This window comes from Harpia harpyja, chromosome 2 (assembly GCF_026419915.1).
Source record: "Harpia harpyja isolate bHarHar1 chromosome 2, bHarHar1 primary haplotype, whole genome shotgun sequence".
In the NCBI taxonomy this organism is placed as follows: Eukaryota; Metazoa; Chordata; class Aves; order Accipitriformes; family Accipitridae; genus Harpia; species Harpia harpyja.
This window is the reverse complement of record NC_068941.1, coordinates 47,481,691-47,508,585: the sequence shown is the minus strand read 5'-3', so window position 1 is coordinate 47,508,585 and position 26,895 is coordinate 47,481,691. Positions and strand designations below refer to the sequence as shown.

The window sequence follows — 26,895 nt, the reverse complement described above, 5'->3', positions numbered from 1 at the left end:
CGCGGCGGCCCTGCCCCGGCCTCGCCCCGGCGGCCCCGGGGCGCTGCCGCCTCCCGCGCCCCCCGCGGGCCCCGGGGCCGCCCCCCGGCCCGGCCCCGAGCATGCTCAGTGCCGCCCTGACCTACTTTTCCCCTGCCGGAGCCGGCAGCGGCGGAGCGGCGGGTAGCGCTGCGACACGGCACGGCGCGGCACGGCACTGCGGCAGCGCCGCGCTCCGCCCGCCCCGGCCCCGGCATGGTGCTGCGCGGGGCGCGCTGAGGGGCACGGCGGCGGGCGCTGCCGCGGGGCGGCGGCGGCAGCAGCGTGCGAGCGGGAGCAGCCGGCGGGCAGGTGAGCGGGCGCAGCGGGGGGCGCGGGCCGCCGTTCCCCCGGCGGGCGGGCAGGCGGCGGTCCCGGGGAGGAGCTGCCCGCTGCCGCCGCTTCGACCGGCCTCGCCGCGCCGCCGGCACCTGCCGCGGCTGCCGGCGACCTGCGCACCGGCTCCTGTGCGGCGGCGGCGGCGGCGGCTGCGGAGCTCCGTGGTCCCCGGCGGGGAGCCGCCGCGGCGAGCTCCGGAGCGGGCGCGCTGCCCCGCCGCCGGCGGCCCCCGGGCAGCCTAGAGGTCCGGAGCACGGGGACGGTGGCCGTGCCCGGAGGGAGCACGGCGAGCCTGGCAAGCCCGACGCTATGCTTCTCCCGCGGCGGCTGTCGCCCGGCAGCTCCCGGGGAGCCCGCCTTGGAGAGCGGTAGCTACCCGCGCAACGGGAGCGGAGTAACGCTGTGTTCGGCGTGAAAGTTTAAGAGAGTAATTGAAATCAGCACCGGGGCTTGCAGGGAAATGCGCTTCTTTAGGCAAAAGAGCTAACGAGCCCAAAGCTTTTACTGGAGACCTTCAACTGCCGCGCTCCCGCTGGAGCCGGGATGCTCGCTGCTGTCCCGCGCTGGCGAGGAGGAAGGGGGGTATTGATTCAGGGCAGAGGGCTCTTCGGGGGAGCTGACTTCTTAAGAAAGCTTAAGTTGTGCCGCTTTGAATTTAAAATAAAGGCTGCCTCGTGATATTTTGCTTTAATTACCCTTTTACTTCACAGGGTAGTCTCATGAGATAAAACTCCATTTCGGTAGTGCCCTGAGGGAACTACAGTCTAAAACTTAAGAGCCAGAGCGGTCCTGCAATAACTATCGAATACTGTTTCTTCACGGGGCAGATTCGAACAGCATAGGACGAGGGAGCCTAAGAGAACAGAGAGCACTACGGAGCGGGTACTTTTCTAGTGCCTTTATGTGGAGAGTCTTGTAAGAGACTACGCTTCCTCACAGTCCTCTTTCAGTTGTTAGATTGAAGTATCTCAGATGGAGCTTCCCTGATAACCCTGCTCCGGAAATAAAAGCACCAACTGTGTAAGCAATGCTAAATACTAAATGTGACCTCATTTGGTACTGTATTTGCCTGAAGGACTGTAAAGTTTGTTCAAGGGAAAAAAGACAAAGGAGTTAAAAGGGGGAAAAAAATGTAGCTTTTTAGTTGTTTAGAGCCATTACGTTGTGGAAGGTTTCTCTCTTCACTGCAGTAGGACAAAATACGGCAGATCTCTTTTCAATGGAGATGATGTTTGCATGGCAGGAATCTTTTGTCTGGCTTAGTGTGTACAGTTAGCAACAGCACCATTGATACACTTGTGGTTGGTGTAGTAGGAATCCTTTTTTATTAGAAAGCCTTCTCATTTAGACTGCAGTATATCAACATCAGTTGATGTTGAGTGCAACTTACACAGCTGGAGTACACATTGTACATCCTTTTTTTTGAAGAATTTGAAGTTTTCAGAGGTCTAGACAAACAGCAGAACATCCACCAAAAAAAAGGCTTTCTTCCTACTTTAATACAGTGATATGTGGTATTTGTCCAAAGCATGTTTCCCATCCTGAAAGCTTACAGATAAAATCAGTCCATCATAAAACATTTAACACATGGTGGGAGCGTAGCACTGAATTCTGAAGTGATCTATATTGTACAACTCCATTTGCCTCCCTGCCCCATCCCCCTTGCCTCCCTGCAATTAGACAGGTCCTGCTCTAATATGGAGGAGGAGGATGGAGTCAGCACAGGAACCTGGTTAAAGTGTATTTGTCACTTTAACCAGGGGAAAAAAACCCAAAACCAACCAACAGAAATATGCAAAGCCACCCCCATACAGTTTAGGAGAGGGTCACGTTTGTGACACAATGATAGGGTGCTGGGGTATTGGATTTAAATGGAACAAAACCAATCTCCATTTCAGTTCTTGCCTAGAAGGTTTGGAATCTGGGAACTGGCATTTCTTTTATGGTTTAAGCTTCTTGCCAGTGTAAGGCACAACTGAGATATGGATGCAATTTGTAACAGGGAGAGTGAGCTTGCCAGGAGCTAAAGTAACCTGTACTGAGCTTTGCTAGCAGGGTCTTCTTTCACTGTCAGCAAGTTGTACCTTTACTAGAAGTTTTTGCAGGCATAAATGCCTATGATCCTACTTTGAGATATCGTGGACTACATTAATATGTCACCAGAAGACTGTGGGGTAAGACCAAGGTCCTGGATGCTTCCCAGAATTTTTTCATTCCTGCGATTCTTAGCTGCCATCCATCCATGCAGACATGTGTGCCTTTGCAAACCTCTCTTCATAGTCTTAATTTTCTTATTTAGTTCTGTTAACTACAACAGTGGCATTTTTGATCCACATACAGACCCATCTTAGAACCGTCATTTCCAAGACAGTGGAGATGCTATTACTTTTCAACAGTTACTATGATTGAAATCATTCGTAGCAGCATTTTAGAGTAGCATATGTTCTATCTGCCAGGAAGGCCGCGAAGGGCAGATAAAACTTGTACCTATTTGTGTCAGGATAGAGGAATTCAAACAGATTTAGCGACTTTGATTTAGCTATCTAAGAAATTTTGGTAGTGGACTCTTATTTCAGAGTAAAAGTAATTACCATGAGTAACACCTGTTTATCAGAAATGAGGAACTCTGTACAGTTGCATGTAAATATCTTATTTTGGAAGAGGGCCACCACACGTGGAGGAATTACATTAAGAATAATCTACCTAGCCCAGACTTAACTTTTAATTGACATGGTTCTGCCACTGAGAGTTTTATACAAAGAAAAGATTTCTGCTAATATTTTTAAGTCATGCAGGGCCAGGGCATGTATATGGCACTGCAACTGCGCTGCTGCATGTACAGTCATATGTGCGTGACTGTGTGGTACAGAGTCCTACCGACAATACTGGATGCTGAGAAAGTTATGTTACATTTTTCAATCCGACATAGAAATAACTGGCACAAAAGTCTGAAATTATAGAGGTTCTGTAGTAAACTCTTGAGGACTTCCAGCTAAATTATTGCATATGCATGGCTTATGTAGGCATCCTTGGAAAGGGCTAAATTGATCACATTTGTGTACAAGCAAGACTTAAGTTGTTGTGTGGTGCAGGGCAAGCTCCTTTGAATCCTGTCTGCTATCCCCTTTGTTATTTGTGGAGGAAGTAGGCGCAGGCACTTTTAACCTGAAATGATCCTTTTCTATTGCAATCAGTCATGAATGGTTAGATTCCTTTAACTTCCCCCTCTGACAAGGCTAATCCTGTCCTAATCACAGCATCCACGTGTAACCTCTTTGCCCTGTATCCCAGAAACCAATGAATGGGAAAGCCAGTCATTAAAAATTATATCCATCTTGCAGTTCTATAGGGATAGAGAAGAATTAGTCATACTGAAATCTGTTTTCTCCTATTTTTTTTCTCTTTTATATTCCAAGTAAAATGGGAGCCTTTTGTTAAAATAGTATAATGAAAACTGTATCAGTGCATTGAAAACATTCTCTTATTCAAAGCACATACAGAATTTAAACAGCAGAAGTCTTTAGCCCTGCAAAGCCCTTCATATCTTTGTTTAAACAAAACTTAATTTTTAATTTTATGTCTTGTTTGAACGTCCTATATCTGGAATTCTTCTTCTTCATTTGGAAAAAGAAAACAATTAGATGTGCTTAAAGGATGGTTAGCTTTGGCAAACACAGCTCAAAAGAGGTGGTGGAGGGAAGTGAATCAGGCCCCGCTATGTTCTTAGCAGGGTCACATAAGCCATGCCAAGAGCATATGAGATCTGTTGTATTTGCTGACTTTGGTATTCAAACTGTTGGCAGAATAATGCTTACAGAGTGCCGGTATAAATAAAAGATAAGAGGTGAGTAAAGAAAATGAAAGATATGTAGAACTTGGTGAGGCCAGGCAGCGTGTATGTGGAAGTGTGGGAGACATTCTCTGTGCATCTTCTTTGTTCCTCCTTTCTCAACAAAGGGGACTTTTAAGCATTGATCCATCTGCGTTTACTGCAACAGCAAAACAGCAGCTATGCAGAAAGCTTGCAAGGAGTTAAGCAAGTGTCTCTTAAAGCCATACATATGTTTCTGGAATAATAGCTTTGTACACAAAACTGTATTCAGTGGTAATTGTGCAGCCTCCAAATAAATACAAATGCTGAATAAATCTAGATAATCTACATAAATGAAGTATTTATTTGTAAGATTAAAAATTCTGTAAAGAGTGCGTACCTAATCAGACATAAGCTGGGCCTTAAAAAGTCTCCACTACTGATAGTGTTGAATCTGCTTTATGATCTGGGTAGCTCCCAACTCAGTACGACATTGCCACCACAGCATCTGTCTTGATTAAAAACAGCAAGCTTCTCCACTAAATATAAAACTTTGCTTTTACTGCAGTCATTAAAATACCTCCAAGAAGGAACACTTAAATCACTCAGTCGTTATGAAAATGGACATATGAACTACAACTTATTTAATGAAAAGTTAAGCATCCAAGTTGCTTGAATGTTTTTGTTACTTCAGTGTATTTCGCAAAAAGTTGATTCAATACAGCAGAGATGCTGGGATTACAGGAGCTGCGACATCAGAAGGGAACGTTTCAGAGGTTTGGCATTCTTGAGGTGCTTTTAAATAATCTTTCCAATAATTATCTACCAACAGCCTTCATCTATTTATTTTTAGGTTAATGGATTAGGGTCTCTGAGTATTCATTGACATGAGGGGAGTGCACATCAGACCATTCAAAGACACGGTTAAATGAATGGGTCCATTCAAATATTCAAAGTGAAGGGGGTCTTAAAGTCTCTAGGATGCCATATGCTTGCTAGTTTTGCAATATTGAGACATAAAGTAGGATAAAGAGGAACAAAACTGACAAGAAATTTACAGCGGAAATATTCTAAAACATTTAAACACTCATAAAGGCAACATGAAGAACTCCTTCATTGTACCATTGCTGAATAGAATGGCATGTGCTTCTTTCCCTACACCAAAAGTCTGGATATGGCATTCATTTTCAATCACACATACAAAATGTGAAATCACCTTATTACTTGGTGCTTTCTTGCTGCAGTTTATTGATACACTATGGAACCCTGAAACTAAGACAACTGAATCTTTACAGTTGTTAACTTTACTCTGTTATCCCTGACAGCAGTGGATGTGTTCAGAACAAAATAACTTTAGAAGATACTCATTACAAATCTTACTCTGTTTCTGCCATTAATGGTAGAATAAGCTACGTCCCTTGAGTTTTCCATTTTCTTTCTTTTGTTATTTATCATTTGTCACCTTGCAAAACAAATTGAGAAGTGTTTGCCTGTAATAGCTTACCAGTGCTTACAAAACAAATTAATTTATAGGCTTCTTTATTATCATTTTGTTTAGTCAGGAGTCCTAGAAAAGGGCTCCAAGTTGCCATACTGACAGCCGTTCTTGTTCACTGCCCAGGGCCGTACCCTCAGAGGACAATGAATACACAGAAGACAGTTAAGTCCCCAAATTCTGCATAAACCATCATAATCTATGATCCTGTGCAGGTAAATTCTATACTGTCTCTTGAATCTTCCTGAATTCCCAGCCCTTATTTTATCTTGTGTCAAGAAATTGCAGTCTAGCCATTGTTAATCAAAAACTTCCTTTTCTTTCCTCCTACTGCCCCATCTTCCACCTCGGTTTCAGTGAAATTTGTCTTGTTTTAGTGTTATGAGAAGCAGTAAATACATATGCCTCAGCTGTCTTCTTTAAACCATTCAATATTGTGTATATTTTTAATAATATCTCTTCTTACTCATCTACCCTCTGAAGTCAGTAGTCTGAAAAGGTTATCTTAGTCTGTCTTTGAGTCTGACTTATTTCTGCTTTATTCTATTTCAAGATTTGATTCACCACAACTGACAATTCTCTAGCATCAAGAAGCCAGATCTATCAGCAGATAATAACCCATGAATTTTAGAGTCTGACTATCTACATGTGGGAAAAACCCCAACATTCACTATTGCAGACACTCCAAATAAGTGATATTTCATTAGTTACCTAGGCTGAAAATAAGTCCTCTATATATGATAAAGAGGACTTATCATTGTACTTACTTATCATATAAGTATAATGGAGAAGGCCAAACAATTTTTTGGGGGACTGTAGTCAACACTCTCAGCCTGTCTCATCATTCTAAAATACTGCTACTCAAAAATAAAAGGATTATGAAGGGGATCATGAAGGCAATTTCCCAGCATCCCATATAGAAATTTTTAGGATTAGCCATATTTTTTTCACATTGACTTCTCCAAGGCAATTATTGTATTTGTGTTTCTTGAGTATGAGCATTTCTTTAGGTTGGGAGGGACCTCTGGAGGCCATCTGATCCAACACCCTGCTCAAAGCAGGGCCAGTGTAGACCAGTTTGCTCAGACTGTGTCTAGTCAAGTTTTGAACATCTCAAAGGATGGAGATTCTACAGCCCCTCTGGGCAACCTGTTGCAGGGCTTGACTGACCTCCTGCTTAAATATTTATTCATAAATAGTCGTAATTTCTGTTGTTGCAGCTTGTGTTCTTTGTGTCTTGTCCTTTCACTGCGCACCTCTGAGAGGAGCCTGGGTCTGTCTTCTCTATACTGTCCCATCAGGTGGCTGAAGGCAGCAAGTGTGACACCAAGTGGCTGAGCACACGTGGCATGGCCGGGGCAGTATCACACAGCCCTGATGAGGAGTTTCTAAAGGATTCCCAGGCAGCTGAAAGCAGCTGAAGAGACTGAAGTGCACATAGCTGGGAGCTGCTGCCCAGTCGGGAAGCCCCAGTCTAGATGTGCAGAAGGAAGCTCTTCATCTTACAAACATCACCAGTGTGCAACCTATTCAACATAGTGAGGGAAGCAGAAAACCATGAAGTTATGAAGGACTGAAGTCCCCCCAAGGAGAATGAACAGAGCAGCTCTTTTGGAACCAAGCCTCAATATTTTGTTCACTAGCAAATGACTAGAAAAATAAGTCAGAAAGTTTCTGCTAGTTGTGAGTGAGTGACATTTCTCGTCATAGGTTAACCTTTTCAGTGGGTGGTTCTCACTCTTAAGCCCTGAACTGTCAGTGAGCTTCTTGCCTTCCATGTGGCATAAGTCCCTTCATTTGCATTCGTGTTCCAGTAAAACCTGTTAACTTTCAGTTTTGCCCACTCTGTAAAGGCATTACCCATGGAAACTAGGAAAGGTAGTAAGTAGTTTTTAAATAATAAAGAATTAGCTTTAATTTTGTTTTGTAGCATCATCCTTAATACTTATTCATAGAGAAATGAGAACTAGAATTAAAATCATTTCATTTTCTTGATCACTTACAAGCCAAGCAAGATAGCATTGGGATGTTAAAGCTATAGGAACATAATTTATGCATTATACAATAAGCTGGTTTCTTGTGCTTCACTTCTGAATTGAATAACCTCACAGTTAATAGGATTACACATTATTCCAAGAACAAGAACAGGCCAGTCTTACAGAAGTGAGCGAGCCAGGAAAAGGTATGCATCACTGCCCTCCTTTTCTGTTCTTTTGTGCTCTGTCATCATGCTGTTCTGCACAAATGCAGTACTTATAAACATGGCCCCTCACCCACAGTCATTTTCTTTGGTGGCAGTAATACTGGGAAGCAAACTCATCTATGACATGAAAAAATAAATGGTCAATCAGAACATGTCTCTGAGTGATTAATGTTCACAGCCAGTCTGAGCTGTGTCTTCTGTTCAGACTGATGCTTGATTTTGGACAAGGAAGATTTAACCTCAGTTTTTGTCCCTGTTTCACATAGTTAGGATTAATACCACCACCCTGCAGCTGTGCTTGTTCTGGAGCACATTCCAGGGAACTTCTCTGGACAGAAATGCATAGAGAGCATGCTAGATCTGACTATCGTGTCACTTAGAAGAAAAGCCTGTCGTAGTTCCCTCATGTGGCTCAAGTCACGTGCAATTTTCCTTGAAAGTTAATCCCGTGAGCAGTAAATCTGTTACTTTCAGATTTTCAGTTTATACCATTTGGGTTGGGGAAGAAAAACCCAAAACTATTTAATATAAGGACCACTGGCAACCATCTTTCAGTGGTAAATGTTGCTACAGATACAATACAGCAGGGCAAGTTATCTATATATATGTTCTAGATGCTGGAGGAGAGTTTGGGGCTTCATCTGATTCCATCTTGGAAGGTAAGCCTGTCCCTGATTACAACTTTGAGTGGAAAAGGTAGCTCAGAATAGCCGGGAGTGTTCTTTTTCCTTTTCACGCACCACAGTTTTAAAATAAAAAAAAAAAAAAAGAAAAAAGTGTATGTAACCACATTAAATATATTATAAACTTTTACTTTTTATAAGTCTTTTACAGGTAGCTTGTGCTTTGGGGATGGGAGAAAAGAACGCTTACATTCTTCCCATGACCAGAAATTTAACTTTTTGTTTATAGTGACCCTTTTGTGGCAAAAAATGCTCCCAGAGACTCAGTCTGTTCCTACAGAGCAATACTCAAAATTGCAGATGTCCTCCTATATTAGTGTCCTGTGTTACTCTCAGTTGTGAGGAGTTATTACAGGAATCTTTGTTTTAGTCTACTCAATCCAGCTTTGTCTGACTTTGGGTCAGACTAAAAGGTTACAGTTTTGGCTGCCTTCATCAGGTTTATCATGGGCCACAGCTAATTACCGCCTCTCATGGCCACGATCCAGGGTGACAGCACTGTACCCGCTTCTCCAATATTCTGGATTCTCTTGCTTCTTTGCCAGAAGTGGGCAGACATCGCTAGCAGTCCTTTTTCAGTCTCTTTAGCCTTCACCCCATTAGTTGTGTGATTGAATCATAACACATTACATCACTTGTGTTTAACAAAGCAGCTGGATCCCAGGTTCGTTTTCCCTGATATTCTCAGGCTGCTATTGTGCCTATGGCAAAGCAGTAGGACAGAAACTCTCAGGAAATCTCCCTTTGCACCAGAGTGGTGTGAGCACATTTTCTACACTTTCAGTTCTCTCCCTCTGCTTCTTCCTGCTTTCCTAACCTGACTTGAGCATTTTTGGTCCTGCCCAAAAGGTTAGCAGAGGGTCCTGGACATGTAGGTCCCTGCATGGCCACCTTTTAACTTTCTTGTGTTAGGTGAGGCTGAGAAAACCTTCTTTGGTTTCTTCCATTTTTTTGTTCCCCACTAATAGCGCAGAAGGTGCATACCAAAGAAAAGATTGCCTATCACTTCCTAGTTGTCCTGGGAACATTTGTCTAAACTTACATCTTAAAACACCATTCTTCAGAGACATCTCTCCCTGACACCTTGAACATACTCAAGTGTCCATCAAGAGTACTTCCCTGGATGGCATGTGAAAGCAGCAGCCACCATTTCCAAACATTCTGCTTTAAACCTACTGCCTGGTTATTCCTCATACTTGCCATCAAACTGTATTTATTTCAAACAGAAATGCATCTGCAGAGGTATTTAGTGTTTTCTTAATATTCTTCATTCCAGGAACATACATGGGAAAGTACATTCCCAGGAGTGACATGAATAGGTACGAATCTCCCACAGTAGACATAAATTATTCGGCTCTATTTCTTAAAATTTACTGCAGTTATTTATGATTTAATTCTGTGCCAGAGTGAGGGAGTTGCTGTTATTTTCAGACAAGTAATTGGCCCTTTGACATGTTAAGAACCAGTCACATTTGTTATCACTACACAAAGGTACGTTTTTTACTTTCATACACTCTGCGTTAAACACAGGTAAACATACAGAATAGCCACACCTTACATTGTTACTGCCATCACACGCTTTCCCTGTGCTGTAGGGATTCAGTGGGCCACCAACTGCCTTGAGCTTCCCAATACACTGCAGGTCCTTCCTTACAGGTTTTCTGTTCACCCATTGGGGTGATGCTATTTCATTTCCTTCTGGAATGCAAATTACTTTCCACGCTAAACACCTTTTTTGATTGCTACTGATCTTTCTGCATCAAAAAATATGGTAAGCTCAAATACAATAATAACAAGCCACAGCCAGTAATTAGCAACACAAAGCTTAATCAATTTATGTTGTTCTTTTGCCCTTCCCATTGTCTTAATCCAGCCAGTCTTTGTTCCTGCTCCCTTGCCAGGAAGTGTGACGTGTCTTTTGGCTTTTCTGTATGGTGCAGTGCAGATCTATAACACTGTACAGAAACATTTTATAGGATGAATATGTGTAACCATAAAGAATGGCTGTCTCCAAGGTTAATGGAGTAGTAGAAATGAGATGTAAATAGTTACTGAAGTGAATAGGCAGAATTGAAGGATTTTGTCCAGAGTGCGAATTCAGACAGGCTGTACCTATACAGAACTTAAAAAGCGCAGGCTGTACACACTTTGCATAATTGGAAATGGGTTTCTGAAGTCATTGTTTATATAGCTTTATATGACAAATGAAATTTGCATATTAATTTAAAGTTTAAAATTATCCTGGCTCTTCAAGACAAATATTTCCACATGCAATAATTAGAAAAACAGAGAAAAAATGAGGGCAGGCTTGGAGTTGTGACAGGCATCCACACCATACATGCAACTTATCTAAGGTACCATAGTTTGTCATTTCAAGTAATGATTCATCCTGCAAAATGGAGGAAACTATTTTGCTCTTTTAATAACAGTTGTATCTATTTGTATGAAATCAAATCGCTTTACAGAGAACAGGGGATGGAGAAGAAAACAACCTAAGTCAAATATTACCAGTGAAAGACTTTTTCAATAAAGAAGAAAAGAGGGAAGGGGATTCGTTGGTTGGTTGGTTTTGTTTTAGTGTTTCCTTTATATATGGAACTGACCTAACCTTGTCAGCAGTCATTTTCTGTGCTAAGGTAGATGAGTTACCGTGGTGTCAACAAGATCTTTAATAAAATGTAAACAGTTTTGCAAGTGGAATGTTCATTTGGGGAAAGTCTGTTAGATTGTTACCTGTATTTGCATTCCAGGTTCTTCTAACTAATAAGTTTCACTAAGTTTCAATTATTTACCTCAAAAACACATGAGTAAAACCACTGTAGTTAGATACTCTGATGTGATTTTAACATCATTTGTGGCCCTTACACGCTGAGTGAAATTTTCAAAGGTGCTCATTTTGAGACCAACCTTGTGCCCTCAGTCAGTACTGAATGCCAGTTGTGTTCGCGGGGAGCATAATGAGGCCAATAGAGAGCACATTTGTAAACCCCCCCTCCTCTGTCTACAAACTGAAATCACTGTTTAAGAAAAGGCTTATTGTAGATGATTAGTTGAGGGAAAACGTAGTGAGAGTGTGCAAAAAATATACAGGCAAAATGCTTAATGCCACATAAGGAATGGAAAAGTCCCAACTCCATTTGTATCTCAGAGAAACCTTACCCATAATTATGTCACTAGCAAGTATTTTTCTTTCTAAATCTGCTCTAAAAATGACATTGAAATTACTTTATCAAGTACTTTTAGGAATATTCTTCCATGCTACGTTTTACCTCAGAAAACTTAAAAAAATGCAGTAGCTTAAGAAAAGTGAATGGTCTAAGATGTTTTGCTGTATGTGCTATTGCATTTGAACAAAATTGTGTATTAAGGATTCCAACATCAGCTCCAAAAACCTTTCCTGGAGCAGTTCTTTCTTACACCATGTTCCACAATTCACCTAAGACCAGACACGTGACAGAGTTGCAGCACTGAACTAGTACTGACAGCTTTAACATGCTGTACCTTTGTTTTTCCTGTTGGTTTTGCAAATGTGAAAAAAAAAAAAAAAGAAAAATCTGTAGAACTTTTGGCGTAAAACTGTAGCTGCTGCTGTAGCTAAATTGCTGCTAAGTGTCTAGGTGATAAAAGCCTTCTCCCACGCCTGCCACTCCGAACAACACTATTGTCAGGAAAATGTATGCATCTTTTTCCCGTAAGAATAAGGACTGTGATAATATTAGCATTTAGACAAGTCACTGAGCTGATGATTGTGAAATGCATTAATGGATGTGTCACTATTTCAAAAGAGCACATCTAATGGATTGTTTATACATGCCATCTCATTGTATTTATTTATTTATTTTATAGGATATTTCAAACATAAAATTGCACAGATCAAAGTAGAACTCTTGTGTGACTTCCTCACCTCAAGGGCCTGTGTTCAACAGAACCGATCCCAGTTCCCAGCCAGTTGTGTATACTACTGAAGGAAAATGAACATACTGAACAGCCACCACTTTTTGTACTTTCTGCCTACCACACGCCTTGTCATCTTATTAGCAGCTTTGACAACTGCTAAGGATGTGACTAACAGCACTTTCAACCACACTGACATGAACGTGGGATCTGTGCCTGTGGTGATCTCCCGCATCGACCATGTTATAGTCAAGGAAGGGAGTAGTGCCTTGATCGACTGCAATGTCCAAGGTAGTCCTAGTCCACATTACAGATGGTACAATTCCAACGGCCACCTTCTCCAAGAGGAGGAGAATAAAGGTAAGATGTTAGTATTCTCACTGATGTAGCCTGTCCAGAGACACTTCTGATTTCAGCAGGTTGAGTAATAACCTGAACTTAATGGCCTGACGGTGGTATTTTCCTGTGTGAAAATATATGAAAAGCCGGTGGCAGTCATAAATTCGTTGTACACACCTTGGAAGAAAACAGTAACATTTTTTTAATGTGTTATTTATAGCAACACATAGCAAGCTGAAGCACTTAACAGAAGGTGTAGACAGGCTTCTTTTCACTGGAAGACCGGGTTTGATCCTATTTCCCATTCTGTCCTCTGGCACCAAAAAAGACTAAAAAGCTATTTTCCAACTCAAGGGAGGATTCTCTTGACATATGCGAATAGTTTGTTGACATGAATGCAACACAGCTAACTCCCTGATATATCTGCTGCCTTTATGCATAGTGCCATGGGAGTGTGAGAAACAGGAGATGCCCTGAATGACCAACAGAAAAAGCTATATAAGGCAGCAGTCAGAAGGACAAGCCAAGTTTGAGCCTTCCTGGCTTTAGTTAAGACTCTTCAGTTGCATTTGCCAGAGACCTTAATTACACATGAGCTTGTTTTCCTTAAACGGAAGGGTTGGGTGATAATCCTAGTTATACTTCTAGGGAACGTTTCAGGGGGGATGAAGGGTGGTTTGCTCATGTAATCCTTCCATACTGACTGCTTTGTTCACAGCATGATGAAATAAAGTCTTAGTTATTCATACTAAATGCAAGATAGCTTGCTAACTAATAGCTGACCAGAGGGAGAACTCTGCTATGACGGGAGTAATGATTGACCCAGCTGGATGTGCAACAGCATAGTGTATCTGTAAAAGCTTACTGCATAACTGGTTATATTTTACATTACAGTATTTTATAATTTTCTGAGTAAAGCTAGAGAAAGGAACTACTTGAGCTAGTTAGCAGACTTTCAGATATAATTTGTGCGGTCATGACAACATACTGTGATTAGTGCACTAGAGTGTTTTACTAAGGCTCACTAACAGAAATTTTCTCCTTTAGTTAGGCATCTAACTTCAGGTCTTTGTATAGTCAACTGAGAGAGGTAGCCACTAACATAAATATTTAGGTAGATGAACAAAAACTTTGACCAAACCAGTAAAAATTGCAGATGTAGTATTAAGACAACATCACTTTAACTTAGACTTTCCACAGTGCACTTCCTCCTTTAAGAAACTGACTGTCTTCCTGTAAGAAATGTTTCCTAGCACAAGACCTTTCTTTAGTATGTATACAATTATGTTGATTATGGCATTGAATTGTTAATCAAAACCTAGCAATGATACCTTTTCTTATCATTGTTTTCTCATTAGGCTTATACTATCTGCCAGGTTCCACTGGCACAGACCCGGTCATTGAGTCACAGTTCAATGCCATTATGTCATTTATAATAGCTGGAGCCAGGACACATCAGTAAGGTGACTTGTGATGTTACAATTAATAAAGACCTACTTTGCCAACATTGCAATTCAAAGAATTACGGAGCAGCCAATACTCTGTATTTTTTCTTATTCTAGAGGTGGAGAAAGAAGTGTCATCTGTTACAGATGCTGACATTTCCTCTGTAAGAGAGTTTTCCTCTGAATTTGCCTAACTTTAGCAGATTGAAGTGATTTTTTTTATGGGAAGGTCTGCTTTAGACTGAGCTTTTTATTTATTCTATATTTTTTAATTTCAGGCAAAGTGATTCAGCTGTTTTCAAGAATTAAGCTAGGGCAAAAAATAGTATTTCAGCTAAGTTAAAAATTCTAAGTAAGAGGATAAAAAGATGTAATTAAGAACTGTCCGTACAGGAACTGAGGCAGGGGTCTTGTGGGAATACTTTCTACATAGGCTTCTACTGGAGATAATGTAAAAAAACAATTTGGATAAGCCATGTTTAATTAGAAAAACTTTCAAAATGGTAAAAGCCCATAACTACTCTGAATTATAGGCTTTTTTTGCCTAATGAGTTTCAGAATTGTCCACAGATCCTTCCTTGAAAGAAATAAAGTAAAAAAATAGAATAATCTTTTTAACAATGAAAGAACTTCCGTGAAAAAGATAAAATAAATATAGAAGCAAGGTATACACCAACCTGTGGCAGGACTGCAATCCTTGCCTTGTGATTTACATGCATTGCATGGGGGTTTTGCGCTGGTTTAGTCCTCTAATTACAGATTCTGCTACCTTAATAGACTTAAATTGCAGCTGGTTAGGTTAGGTTTAAGGAAAAACAATATTCTGATAGTAAAGATAGGTGAACACCTGAAATTCCTTCCTGTGGAAGGTTATTGAAATTCCATTACTGCCTTCAGCAGATACCTGTCAGAAATGGCTTGGGATTGTGTTACGTTGATTGAAAACAGTTGAGTCTGCCTCTGAGCAGCAGTGTGTATTAGATGATCTTGTTGGCTTACATCAGCCTATGTCATTATTTTAAAAGACAATCTTCTGTATGACATCTCCCTGTATGAAGTGTTCAGAAGGCACAGAGGCACTCCTACAGTTTCTGGCTGTTCCCTCCACCATGTCAACACTTCCAGGGGTGGGTTTACATGAAGGAAAGGATTGACACCAGGCTTTCCTATTGGAGTCAAATCATGGTTTTTATAACAAAGTTGCAATTTAATAAATCATATCACACTGAATAAAGTAAAAAATACACATCCTCAGTTCTTAAATAGTAGTGATATTTGAATAAAAACAAAGCTCACTTGGGGAACTAAAAATCTAATTCGTTACCAATATATAATGGCAAACACAGTAACCAGCTGAATCTTGAATCACTTTAGCAGTGATAGGAGCGCTGGATTTTAACATGTTGTTTCAAACTCAGTTTAATAGCTAAATTGCTCTGCTGTGCCAGGTTCAAAGGATATGAAATGTACATGTACAATTACATGTAGTGACCAAAGATGTTAATTATATTACACTGATAGAAATGACTTTTAAAAGTAAAAGAAGTTCCATCATGGTGCGTAGGAGTTCATACTGGCAAAAAAGATGTTCTCTTACCTCGTCATGGCTCTTCTCTTTCCCATCCATCTTATTCCTCCTATCCTATCTCCCTTTTTTTAAAATCATACTTCAAAATTAGATTCTGAACACCTCAGAGGCCAGGCAGTTTAATACATGATGTCCGAAATTTTAGGGGTTTTAAAGTTTACATTAACAGAATTATATGAGATACTGTAACAAAACACCAAAAATAACCCAACTGTAAGAAAATGCATTGTCAGGGAACAAAACTAGGGAGGGCTTAGTAGGTTTTTCTGCCTCACAATCCCATTGTTACTGTTCTTTGAGGAAGTGTGGCATGTGTTTGGGAGGCTTTCTGGAGTAAGTAGTCCTACCTTTGTAACTCAGCTGACCATAAGATTGTGATAGATGTCATGCATATTAACATTTTTTTATGAGACTCTTTTAGGGCTTGATCTGATTATTCACAGTTGATGTCAGGGATTTGATAGTAACACAGCTAGGATCTTGGGGACAGGCGGACCTTTGTGACGGTAAATTCTTTGTCTTTTTCTGAACATTATTTCCTTCTTCCAAAATCTGAAGCCAGTTTGACAAAGCTGATTTTTAAGACTACGCTGATCATGTGAACAAAATACTTCCTAACTAAGTTACTCTGTCTCCTCTCCAGCAGGAAAATGGTGGTTTCTTGACAATGGGCTACTAAACATTACCAGCGTGTCTTTTGAAGACAGAGGTAAATACACATGTGTCGCATCTAATACATATGGCAGTGTTAACAATACTGTGACGCTGAGGGTTGTTTTTACCTCCGGTGATATGGGAATCTATTACATGATTGTCTGCCTTGTAGCTTTTACCATTGTTATGATACTGAACATTACTCGGTTATGTATGATGAGCAGTCACCTGAAGAAAACAGAGAAAGCAATCAATGAATTCTTCAGAACAGAAGGGGCAGAGAAACTCCAGAAAGCCTTTGAGATTGCAAAGCGTATCCCAATTATCACTTCAGCCAAAACGCTCGAGCTTGCCAAAGTAACCCAGTTCAAGACCATGGAATTTGCTCGCTATATTGAAGAGCTTGCTCGGAGTGTACCTTTGCCACCTCTCATCATGAACTGCAGGACTATAATGGAAGAAATTATGGAGGTTGTCGGTCTGGAGGAGCAAGGACAGAATTTCGTACGGCAGACAGCAGAAGGCCAGGAAACCACTGATACAGATGAGCTGTATATGATTCCGAATGCTTTGAAGCGTAGTGACTCTCCCACAGCTGATTCTGACGCATCGTCACTGCACGAGCCACCTCAACAGATTGCAATAAAAGTGTCAGTTCACCCATTGTCCAAAAAGGACTGCATGGACGGTCAGTCACAAGAAAGCATGCAGTTGGACACCAAGGAAGAAGACACTCCTCAAACACCAGCACTTCCTGCAGAGCCCCCTCCTGAGCTTTCTGCTGAACTCAGTTCTGATGACACAGCATTGGCAAATGACAAAAATACATGCATTATATATGAAAGCCATGTATGATAGTTACTCCTGAATCTATGCATAGCAGGAAAATCAGGTGGAGCTCTTTTAAATATACATATTGTACTTGCCGCTAAGCCTTACCTGGAGACTATCATAGCAAAAGCATGTATGTGGATTATTTGGCACTTTCTTCTCAGTTTGACTTTAGTTTACCATGATGTATGGCAGAGTAATTGCTATTACATTAATATTAATTGCTCTTTTCAATTAGGAGTATTTCCAAGAAACATTTACCTCAGCAATTTCTAGGTTGGAGCCACCCATAGTGGCCTCCTGGAAGTCATTGGTAGTCTTTGATGTAGGACACTTGAACTTACTAAACATAAAACTGGTTTTCATTTTCCTCCTTCACTCTCGTTATTTCCATCTATTGCATTTTTGCAAATATTATCTTGTGAATTTGAAATATTGCCCAAGAGGCAGCACTCCAGTAGTCAAATAAAATCCTAATAGATCCCATTTACAAAGCCTGTTTGCTCAGCTGCATTGTGATTTAGAGGGCTATTAAAGAAAGTTAAAATGTTTCCATTTCATTTGAGACCACACTGCTTAGGCACATGGGAAATAGCTTTCCCTTTTCCATGGAATGAAGATGCCAATAATTGTTTTTTTCACATCAAGAAACAACTTTGAGGTGTATTTTGCAGATGGGAAAGCCCATAAACATCTTACAGAAAGTTCCAGTCCAACAGCCCTGCAGGGTTTTTTTGCATATATTTGACCATTTTTTACTTTGCCAGAAGTTTATATGGAAAACAGCAGCAAATATGCAAGATGTCTTGTTTTGTAGTAATTTGGTAGGAGTAAGTATGCACTACCTTACCAGAAGATATGCAGGTTCCTTAACAGTCCTGCAAACGCCCGTAATCAGCTGATGACAAGGCTGAAACGGCAGAAGAGCCTTTTATTGGGATTCTCAATTTTGTGCAGATTCATATTCTGAAGATCAATCCTAAATTAATCTATAAGCATAAGGTTGAGAGTGTTTCATCCAAACTAAAAAAAAAAAAAATTATAATCAAGTGTCCTGTGAAATTACAATGACGATCACACAAACTATTTACTGTGTTATAATTGCTTTGGTATTTTAAGAACCTCCTACCTACGTAGGACGTTCACTGCTTGAGTACATGTGACTCTACCCCAGTAAAGCTTTAATGATCACAGCGATTGTGGCATTAAAAAGGATCAACATTTATGCCAGGAAATGCCAGGGGTGGAAGGGAAGTGATAATTTCTATTGCAGACAGACAATAAAAAGGACCGTCTCCGGAGTGAGTCTGGAAAGAAAGCACTTACAAGGAGGAATTTGTGTAGTATTAATAGCATATTACTTAGTTACCTGACACACATTTAATTTGCAACTAATGAACAACCTATCACCTTGCAGTTTTTAAGAAGGAGTGTAAGTACAGATACTCAAAATAAATCTGGAATCAAGTATATTGCAGAAAAAGAAGTCACCTAGGTCTATGGGCAGACGATGTGTGGATGGCTCTCTGGACATTTTATTGATGTAGCCACATCTGCATAAGGTGTCCATTGGAGGCAATCAGGTATATTAACTGCGCAGGTAATTGAGACCAAACAAAGTCAATGTTGCAGCTATCTAAAAAAACCCTTGATAATGAACTGAGGTCTTATGTCAACTTCCTCATGTTAAAGTGCAGAGCTTCCCTAGCAGTGTAATACAGGAACACCCCATGACTTACGTAGGTGATGCAGAGAAGGCTCCATATCTTTTCTATGGTTATTAAAAAAAAATACATGTTTAATAATGGACTTCAGATTTTACGACCAACTTGTGAAAATGACAGCATTTAGTTGCCTAGTATTTGTTTGTGTTCACCACAGTGGCAGGTATCTATATAAAATGCATTTGCACATGCTCAAAAGGAAACATGCAAGGGCAAAGTCCCTTTAGGAATGTGGCTGGAAATATTTTAGTTCCAGCAAAGCAATATAAATCTAGAACACAGGGTAGATTAAGAGAATACCATAAAGAACCTCACTTCTGACCAGTGCAATTGAAAATACTACTGATGTAAACTGTTAACTTCCTGTCTGAGTCCTAAGTACATTTCTGTTTAGTGTTCACATCAGTTTTTCAAGTTACTTAATTTGCTTCTGGTGTGAAAAAGGACAAGAGCAGAAACAAAAGCAGGAACTTGCAGTAAATTCTTTTAATTCACCTTAACCTCCTGAAAAGAGGGGGATCTTGATTTTTCTGCCTGTCCAGTATTTACAAACAATGCTCATGCATTCTAAAGTTACCTGCCTGGTGCCCAGCTAAGATTACACAGATGAGCAAGGATGTTCTCCTTGAAAGCATAAAAATAACTTCTAAATTACACTTTAAAAAAAAAAAAAAGAGTTTCAAAATTATTTAGTAAACTACAGTTTTTTAATTTTAATTGTTTTTTAATTATGAACTTTTTAGAGTAGAGACCAGACCCCTTCATGTATTCATGTGGTGATTGGTACCAGGCAGTTCTGATCCTGACTGCTGCCCTCAGACTGGTCTCCAGCCTGTTTATTATTTATTTATTGAGAAACATTTGAAAGCAAATAATCCCCATGGTTTTCTTCAGTATCTCTGTGTAAACTTCCTTGAAGATACAGATTATGTTTTTTTCCAAAGGTTGCCCACAAAGAGCATATATTTGAAGTACACACAAACGTACATTGCAAACCACGTATGAGCGACAGTTATTTGGATTAGATGCATGTTAATAGGTGTAGTGCTGAATTCCTGCTGTTGCAAGGTCAAAGGGAACTTCGACTTTGCTGGAGCTGGACTCACTCACAGCTGAGAGTTCACAGGTAGGACTGGTCCAGCCAGTCTGCTATAAATTCTTTGGACATTTAGCTTTGTGGTATTATCAGAATAAAAGCAAAACAGCACTGTATCTGAAGAAAATACAGATTGTAATGGTTCTGATTTATGGGGGGGTTTTTTCTGTTTTCATGTATGCTGCTCAGTATCTTTATGCATCCATCATGTAACACCTGTAAGCCTAAAGCTTTTTACGTGCTTTGAGGCACTTCCTTTGTGGGAGATAGATGGGAAGCAAGACCCAAACCCTTCTTTCCTGTTCCAAACTTTCTGGCTGTGCTGTTATAAAGTAAACAATTCTGTTTGGCAGTATTTCTTAGGGAATGGATATTTTATGGTGCAAGAACATAATCAACAAGTGTAAAATTAATGATGGCTCTAAGAAAACATTAACGTTTGCACTGTTGTGTATTTTCATGCACCTTAAGCACTTCAGGGACATTAGAGTGATTTGCTCCCTTCATTGGACTATGCACATCTTTTGTTACATTGTTCTATTTATTGTATCACCAAACACTAATGGTTCTTAAAATACTCAGTGTCTAGAAAATCCAGTCCAACTGTATTTGTGTTCTAAAAGCATAAGAAACACCAAGCCAGGCTTAGAAAGGAAGAGAGATTTGCAGGATATATTTACACGATTTTAAAATATTTTTGCCAAAACTTCATGAAACATGACTAGATTTCTGCAGCACAAGAAATCACTGTTGGATTTGAATTTCACACTTACTGTTCTTTTTTCACTAAATGTAAGAGCATATTAATCAGACCACTTGAACATAGTACTCACTATCTACTTACTCAACATTTTCTTTCTGAGTAGCATTGGTTTACTGATGATCCTTTTTTGCTCTCTGATTTGAATATGCTTGTGATGAAACCTACCCTTCAGTCATATTTTGAGATTGTAATTTAAAAAAACTTTATAAGCACCCATAGATCAGCATTTTGATTCAGGTTTATTGGTATTAGGAAAGGTACAGCAGTTCACTCCTGTGCTTAAAAATTACTGTATAATCATAAGACTTGCAGAATGGCATATGCAGGCAGATGTTGATTTTTTTAAAATCAGTGCCTGTTTTATTCTAATGTACATACTATGTCAGTTCCTTAATTTGCAGTTACCCTTTGACAAAAGTACTGTAACTTATAACCAGGGCTTTCTGATGTTCAATTTGGTTCAGATCAACTAATTCTGGAAAGTGTTAACAGTGTCAAATTTTAAAAGTTCTCATGGAATATCTTGGCAGCATGCTATTTTAAGAGTTGGCCTCTTAAGAATGCCATACTTAGTGGGACAACTGAAAGCTTCTTAGATGCAAAGGAAATGCTTGCACTAAAGTATCTTAACTTATATTTCATTTATTATGAAATCCTTTTTGATTTTACAAGAAATGTAAGACAAATATGAATGTGTTCTTTTGAGAAGCAATTACTGTATTTTGATTTAAATAACTGTTATGATTTTATAGTTCACAGCCGTAAACCACAAAGAGACCAGTTCATGCTGAAGTGGCAAAATGAAATGTGATCCAGCTTGTAAATTGATCATTGTTTCAATAAAGAATTTGCACAGAGTATGCTGAGTTTGTACACACTCAACAAGATGATAATTTCCTACTAAGAGTATGCCATGGCTCCAGTTCAAGTGTAAGTGAACTATGTCTCTCATTGTACATCTGCTAATATTCCAGAAACTTTGATCAGGAGAAGGAGTTATTTACCTAGAAAGGAAGTTTAAATAAAACTCTGAAAGGGAGCTGTTATCATTATTCAGAATATAGACCCAATTGTTAGTCAGTGTTGTTATCAATAGCCTAGATTGCTCATGTATGTAGCATCTTCTCTTTGGAAGTGTGTCAGCACTTCCACATGTAATCCAAAGGACTTTTTTGTCTGCTGTTTCCCCTCTGAGCCCTGTCGTGGGGCCTTGCAAAAAGTCTTGCTGCTGTTTCAGAGTTGGGGCCAATGAAGTAAATGTCTTTTCTCCCAGAGGCACCCTAGTACCAAGACAAAATAGAAGTGTGTGTTGCCATACCTGCCCCCGTTCCTTCATCCACCCTAAAAGGATGAAGTGAAATGGCTTTCCTGTCCCACAGCAGTTGGACTATATCACGCCCTAACAGTCTTCAGCAGGACCTAGTTGAAGCAGACACTGTAATACCTTGTGCTGGCTCTGCTGGTGCTACACAACTAGCAGCCAGTGGCAGTCACTGACAGAGATGGAGTGGGGGGGACTTGCCCTTTCACACATGAAAGATTTGCTCTTGCCAGCTGCCTGTTCTAAGCTGAAAAACATAGCCAATAGCAGGAAAACAATAGCTATTTCATGTTTTAACTCTTCTGTTTGAAAGAGTGCTGCAATTTTGAAAAATATTTTCAGAAACATTTTTATTCAACAGTTTCAGTTGAGTTAATGGGGCTGAGACATCCACAATTTATCTACAAATACCTATGAAAAATAGTGAAAGGGTCACAAACTGATCATAAAAATGGAATACATATGGCTAGAACCATATGCTATTTTATTGTTTCAGCATGGGACCCTGTCTTGCAATGGGGGCAGTTGGACATGCTGTGACTTTTTTTTTATATGGAACAGCATCACTTCAGGATGCTCCGCTCCAGCATGCTGAACTCCTCCAACAGCTTTGTTGGAGCATTTTTCAGGAAGGCAAGGTACCACCAACCAGTTGGTCTCAGTGAGCTACGCTCCTGAAGACTGTGAAACAGGCTGCCCCCAGCACTTCTTATGATGAGAAGATGTTTATCATGTGGAGGAGACTGCCTTACATCAGTACTATAGCGGCACTCCAAAACTAAAAGCTGCTGGTGGTAGTAACTCCACAGAGACAAAGATGGGGACAGTGGGAGGTCTCTGCTCTCCTACTAAGACGAGCCAGGGACAGATGGTGCATAGCTCAGGGCTAGTACCCCAGATATTCGCAGCGCTACAGCACCACTTTCCCACAGGACTGGATATTTTCTAGCCCACAGCCTGCACTAGTGCCTGGAATAACCTGCTAAGAGACTTGAGAATCGGTTCCTTTTCAGTGTCCATTTCTTCCATCTCTTCCTCTCTCCGTTCTACCTTCCTGTGCTTTTTTCTGTCCCCACCAGCTCCACAGTGCTACTTCTCAAATGAGAAGAGAGTGAAATTAGTGGTCAGGACAAGTGTTTCTGCACTCCAGGCACCTCTGTGCCAAACTGACCTTTCATAAGTCCCAAAATGGACTTTTTTTTTTCCCAGCTGTACCAGGCTTTAATTCTATGTCCTATATTTAGCTTTCTGGCTCCCAGGCCCAAACTGAGTCATTATACTCTTACAGTAAAGGCTGACTCGTGAATCCATGGTATCATGTATAAGTCTGTAAATTGGTCAAAGACAGTAATATAAACTGAAGCTAAGTTACCAATTTCTTACTCAAAATCAGAATGTATGGCAGCAAACAATAAATGTGGCAGACTTAGGACACTCAAGTTATGTAACGAGAAGCTATTTCATACTACAAGAAGACAAGACAAGAAAGAGAAAAAATAACAGCCAGCCTTGTATAGCATGGAGAATACATGTAAAACCTTGCTTATGATTGAGTAGAAATTTAGCATCAGTATCAAATCAGTTTGCCATTCTATAGCCACTTTATATTTTGAGAACAGATTCCTGTTATATCTACTCTAACCAGACCTTTCCTGTGTGGGCAAGCACCTTAGGCATGGAAAGAGTACAAGAGGTATCAGAAAGAGCCTTGTCTCCCTCATCTACCATTTTTTAAATTATTTTCAGGACTATTTAGCTATGCATCAAAGGCCAACCACAGACTGCCACCCTGTCCTGTTGTGGAGCCACGGAGTTTGGGAGCTCCTGTTTGAGATGCACAAGCTGGTCTTTCCGAAATACCTGTGTCTTCTCTTGCATAGGTTTTGATTATACCACCCAATAAACCACTCATATTTATTAATGGCTCGGGCCCAGTCATTCTGAATTGATAATTACAGAGAAGAAAAATAAATGCTGCCACCACCTCCCTCTTTCTGAAGCCTCTTACTGTTTCTACCTCAAGATTAGCCCTGACAGATAGCTCCTGAGTTATTTGGATATCCTTTAACTCCTTCCTGCTGGTGAACACTACCTTAGTCGGAAAGCAGGATTGAAAAAAAAGTATCAGCCAGAAAAAGAAGCTCCCTTCTAAGGAGACAAGCATGGATCCTGCCTCTTTAAAATGCTTCATTATCCTTCCCTCTAATACGTGCAGAGTAAACAGCCTCAGGAAAAGGCGGTAAAAAATAGAAATAAATTTAAGAAGATTAAAATGGAAAATTTTTCTCCTCACTCGAAACTTCCACAGGTGATTTATCTTCCGAGTATATTAAATTCTAACTCATTTAATCATGTGTTCATTTGTTTTTAAACATACTCAAGTGGAGGAAAAGGACATTCCTAAAAACAATGAAATTTTCACCCCCAACCCCAAAGTAAATTATCACAAAAATATGGAACATATTGCCCAGCCCTTCTCTCAGGATACCTTTTATCAGGGAAGATATTTCTAGTCATTTTTATGGTTCTGCTTAGGTGACCGCAGCTTCCTTAAGGGATTGGTGGAAGTGAGTTTCTTTTCTGCTGTCTTCTTCTTGGTTAAACATTCTCTACCCTGTGTGATCTCTTCTTTGTGTATAAAAATCAATATTCCACTGAAGATTTATCTTCTTGCTTCCTTTCCCCATTCCATTTTGATACCTTTTTTTTGTGTTTTGTTTTGCTGCTTGGATTTTGTTTTGTTTGCCCTAAAATTCCACACGTTTTAAAATAAATCAGAGGATCCTAATGTTTTTTCAGTTGCCTGTTTTGGGGCAGGATCGCTCACACCCATCTGTATAATTCAATTTTAATTATGCAGATGTACAATTAACTACTCCCAGATTGGTGCAGGATGAACTAATCAATAGGCTGCAGCAGATTTATTTTGCAGAACAGCATCAACAGAACAGGTAAAGCCATAATTCCCAAGATACAAGTGAAATGAGTGTCCTCAGGCATATATGCGTCTATGAATATGCTATGTTCTTTTGTTTGTTCACTTCAAAAAACTTATATATGATACATGTCTGCCTTAAATAACATGTTTCTTTTTGCTTAGCTTCCCATCATGGATGCAATAGCACATTTGCACTGTTCCTACACTTGTACATCAGCTATCCATTATCTGGATTCATTTATCTTTTTCATTGGATAGCTTGCCAAGTGCAGGGGCCTCTCTAAATTAGATATTTTTGAAGACACTGCAGACAGCTTGGTAATACTATGTAAATGATATTAATTTCAAATGCATTGATAAATGCTTTTTCACATTTTTTAACTGAAATGCTGTATTTCTATATAGGCTGATATTTACATGTTAATGGCGTCTGTTTTTCTGTATTCTTTTAACCAGAAACTCCAGTTTTTCATAAGTGTGCAGTAAAATGACAGTAATCTGCTGCTGAATAAAACTGCTTTTTGCAACTACAGTTTCTACATTTCATAATCCCCGTGTAATCTCTGTTAAGCACAGAGCTCAGTGTTTAATATATATGCCACAAATGAGGTGAAAGGCTCCAAATCTCTGTTATTCATGTAGTCTGCATCAGACTACTGGTTATTTTATTAGACAATATAATAGACCTACCCTGACACTGTAACTCCTGTTGCAGTTACCAGAAATAGCCCCAGAGCATTAGCCAAATGTTATATGATACAGCACCGAGAACTATGTTCCTACTCTACACCAATTTCAGAAAAAAACTCCAGAGAATACCCATCCCTTCTCAGCAGGGAAGCAGGGACTGAAAGCCTCTGAAGTACTTAATGTTTCACATGTTTTTCAGAAAAAAAACCCCAGCACCTACGTAATTATTAGGGATCTTGCTTGTAAAATTGATGCAGGAGCTAAAATTTCACCAAAGATGGAGCTCACTGCAGCATGGAAGCTCATCACAACCGGTAGGTAGCTGTCAGCTGCCAGTAGCTAAAGACACTTCTCAGGGTAACCTTCGATACTATAAGGAGGCAAATGTTATTCCATTATCATGTAAATTGGCAATGTCCAGGTGACTATGGATACTGTTGCAAGATGCAGTCCCCAGACTGTTCGGGTGATCGCACTGCATCTGAAAGTCAAGCCTGTTTCCTGACCAGAGAAGGGCACTGGGAGCATCACCAAAGTCTCTGTGCTGGGATGGTGGAGTCAGACCCTTTCACGAGAACCCAGTTCCATCCTGTTGGCTTGATACTGTGACCAAAGTACCCCTCTTTTTTATTTGCTTTAGCACTACCTCATAGTTCTTCTTCAAGGGAGACTAAACATGGGCTCTTCAGTGAGGTAACTGCTGAAGACCATGCAAATGCACAGAGTAATGAGCAGGTCAGCTGTACTGGCGATGTGAGCTTGCCTTTGTACCATACCAGATAAAGACTGTCGCAGAGGTCTGACAGCATTCAAGTGGAAAAGGGCTGTGATGCTGTGAATCTAGACAAGCTGGGAGCAGGTGAGAAGAGGCAGGCGGGAGTGAGCTGGAGGCAGACTGGGCCAGTCCAATAGACATGGAATTAAGATGACAGTCCCACGCTTACTACTGAAAAACACCTCCAGCAAAATCAGCTCCCTGCCCCTAGCCCCTCTTCTCCAAAGAACTACGTCACCCATCACCCGCTCAGCAACAGCTCCTTGTCCTTCTGCCTATTCAGGCTCT

At 40.3% G+C, this 26,895-nt stretch overlaps 1 protein-coding gene across 4 annotated transcripts; it reads left to right on the top strand.

The window, feature by feature from the left end:
* Positions 1–76: 76 nt before the first annotated feature.
* Positions 77–25,669, top strand: MFAP3L (microfibril associated protein 3 like). Of its 4 annotated transcripts, XM_052779048.1 has the most exons (4): positions 79–330; positions 1,068–1,413; positions 12,396–12,803; positions 16,459–25,669. In XM_052779048.1, exons 3-4 carry the CDS (start codon positions 12,521–12,523, stop codon positions 17,322–17,324), a joined length of 1,149 nt encoding a protein of 382 aa, XP_052635008.1. In that variant the 5' UTR covers positions 79–330; positions 1,068–1,413; positions 12,396–12,520; the 3' UTR covers positions 17,325–25,669. The 4 variants fall into 4 exon arrangements, with proteins under 4 accessions (XP_052635025.1, XP_052635008.1, XP_052635001.1 ...); XM_052779065.1 differs by lacking the exon at positions 1,068–1,413 and having other exon boundaries at positions 77–330; positions 16,462–25,669; XM_052779041.1 differs by lacking the exon at positions 1,068–1,413.
* Positions 25,670–26,895: the final 1,226 nt, after the last annotated feature.

Bases quoted from the DNA above. Each gene is read 5' to 3' on its own strand.
- MFAP3L (XM_052779041.1), top strand. From the start codon at position 12,521: ATGAACATACTGAACAGCCACCACTTTTTGTACTTTCTGCCTACCACA. The intron at 12,804-16,458 runs GTAAGATGTTAG...TCTCCTCTCCAG, and splicing joins CCAAGAGGAGGAGAATAAAG to CAGGAAAATGGTGGTTTCTT.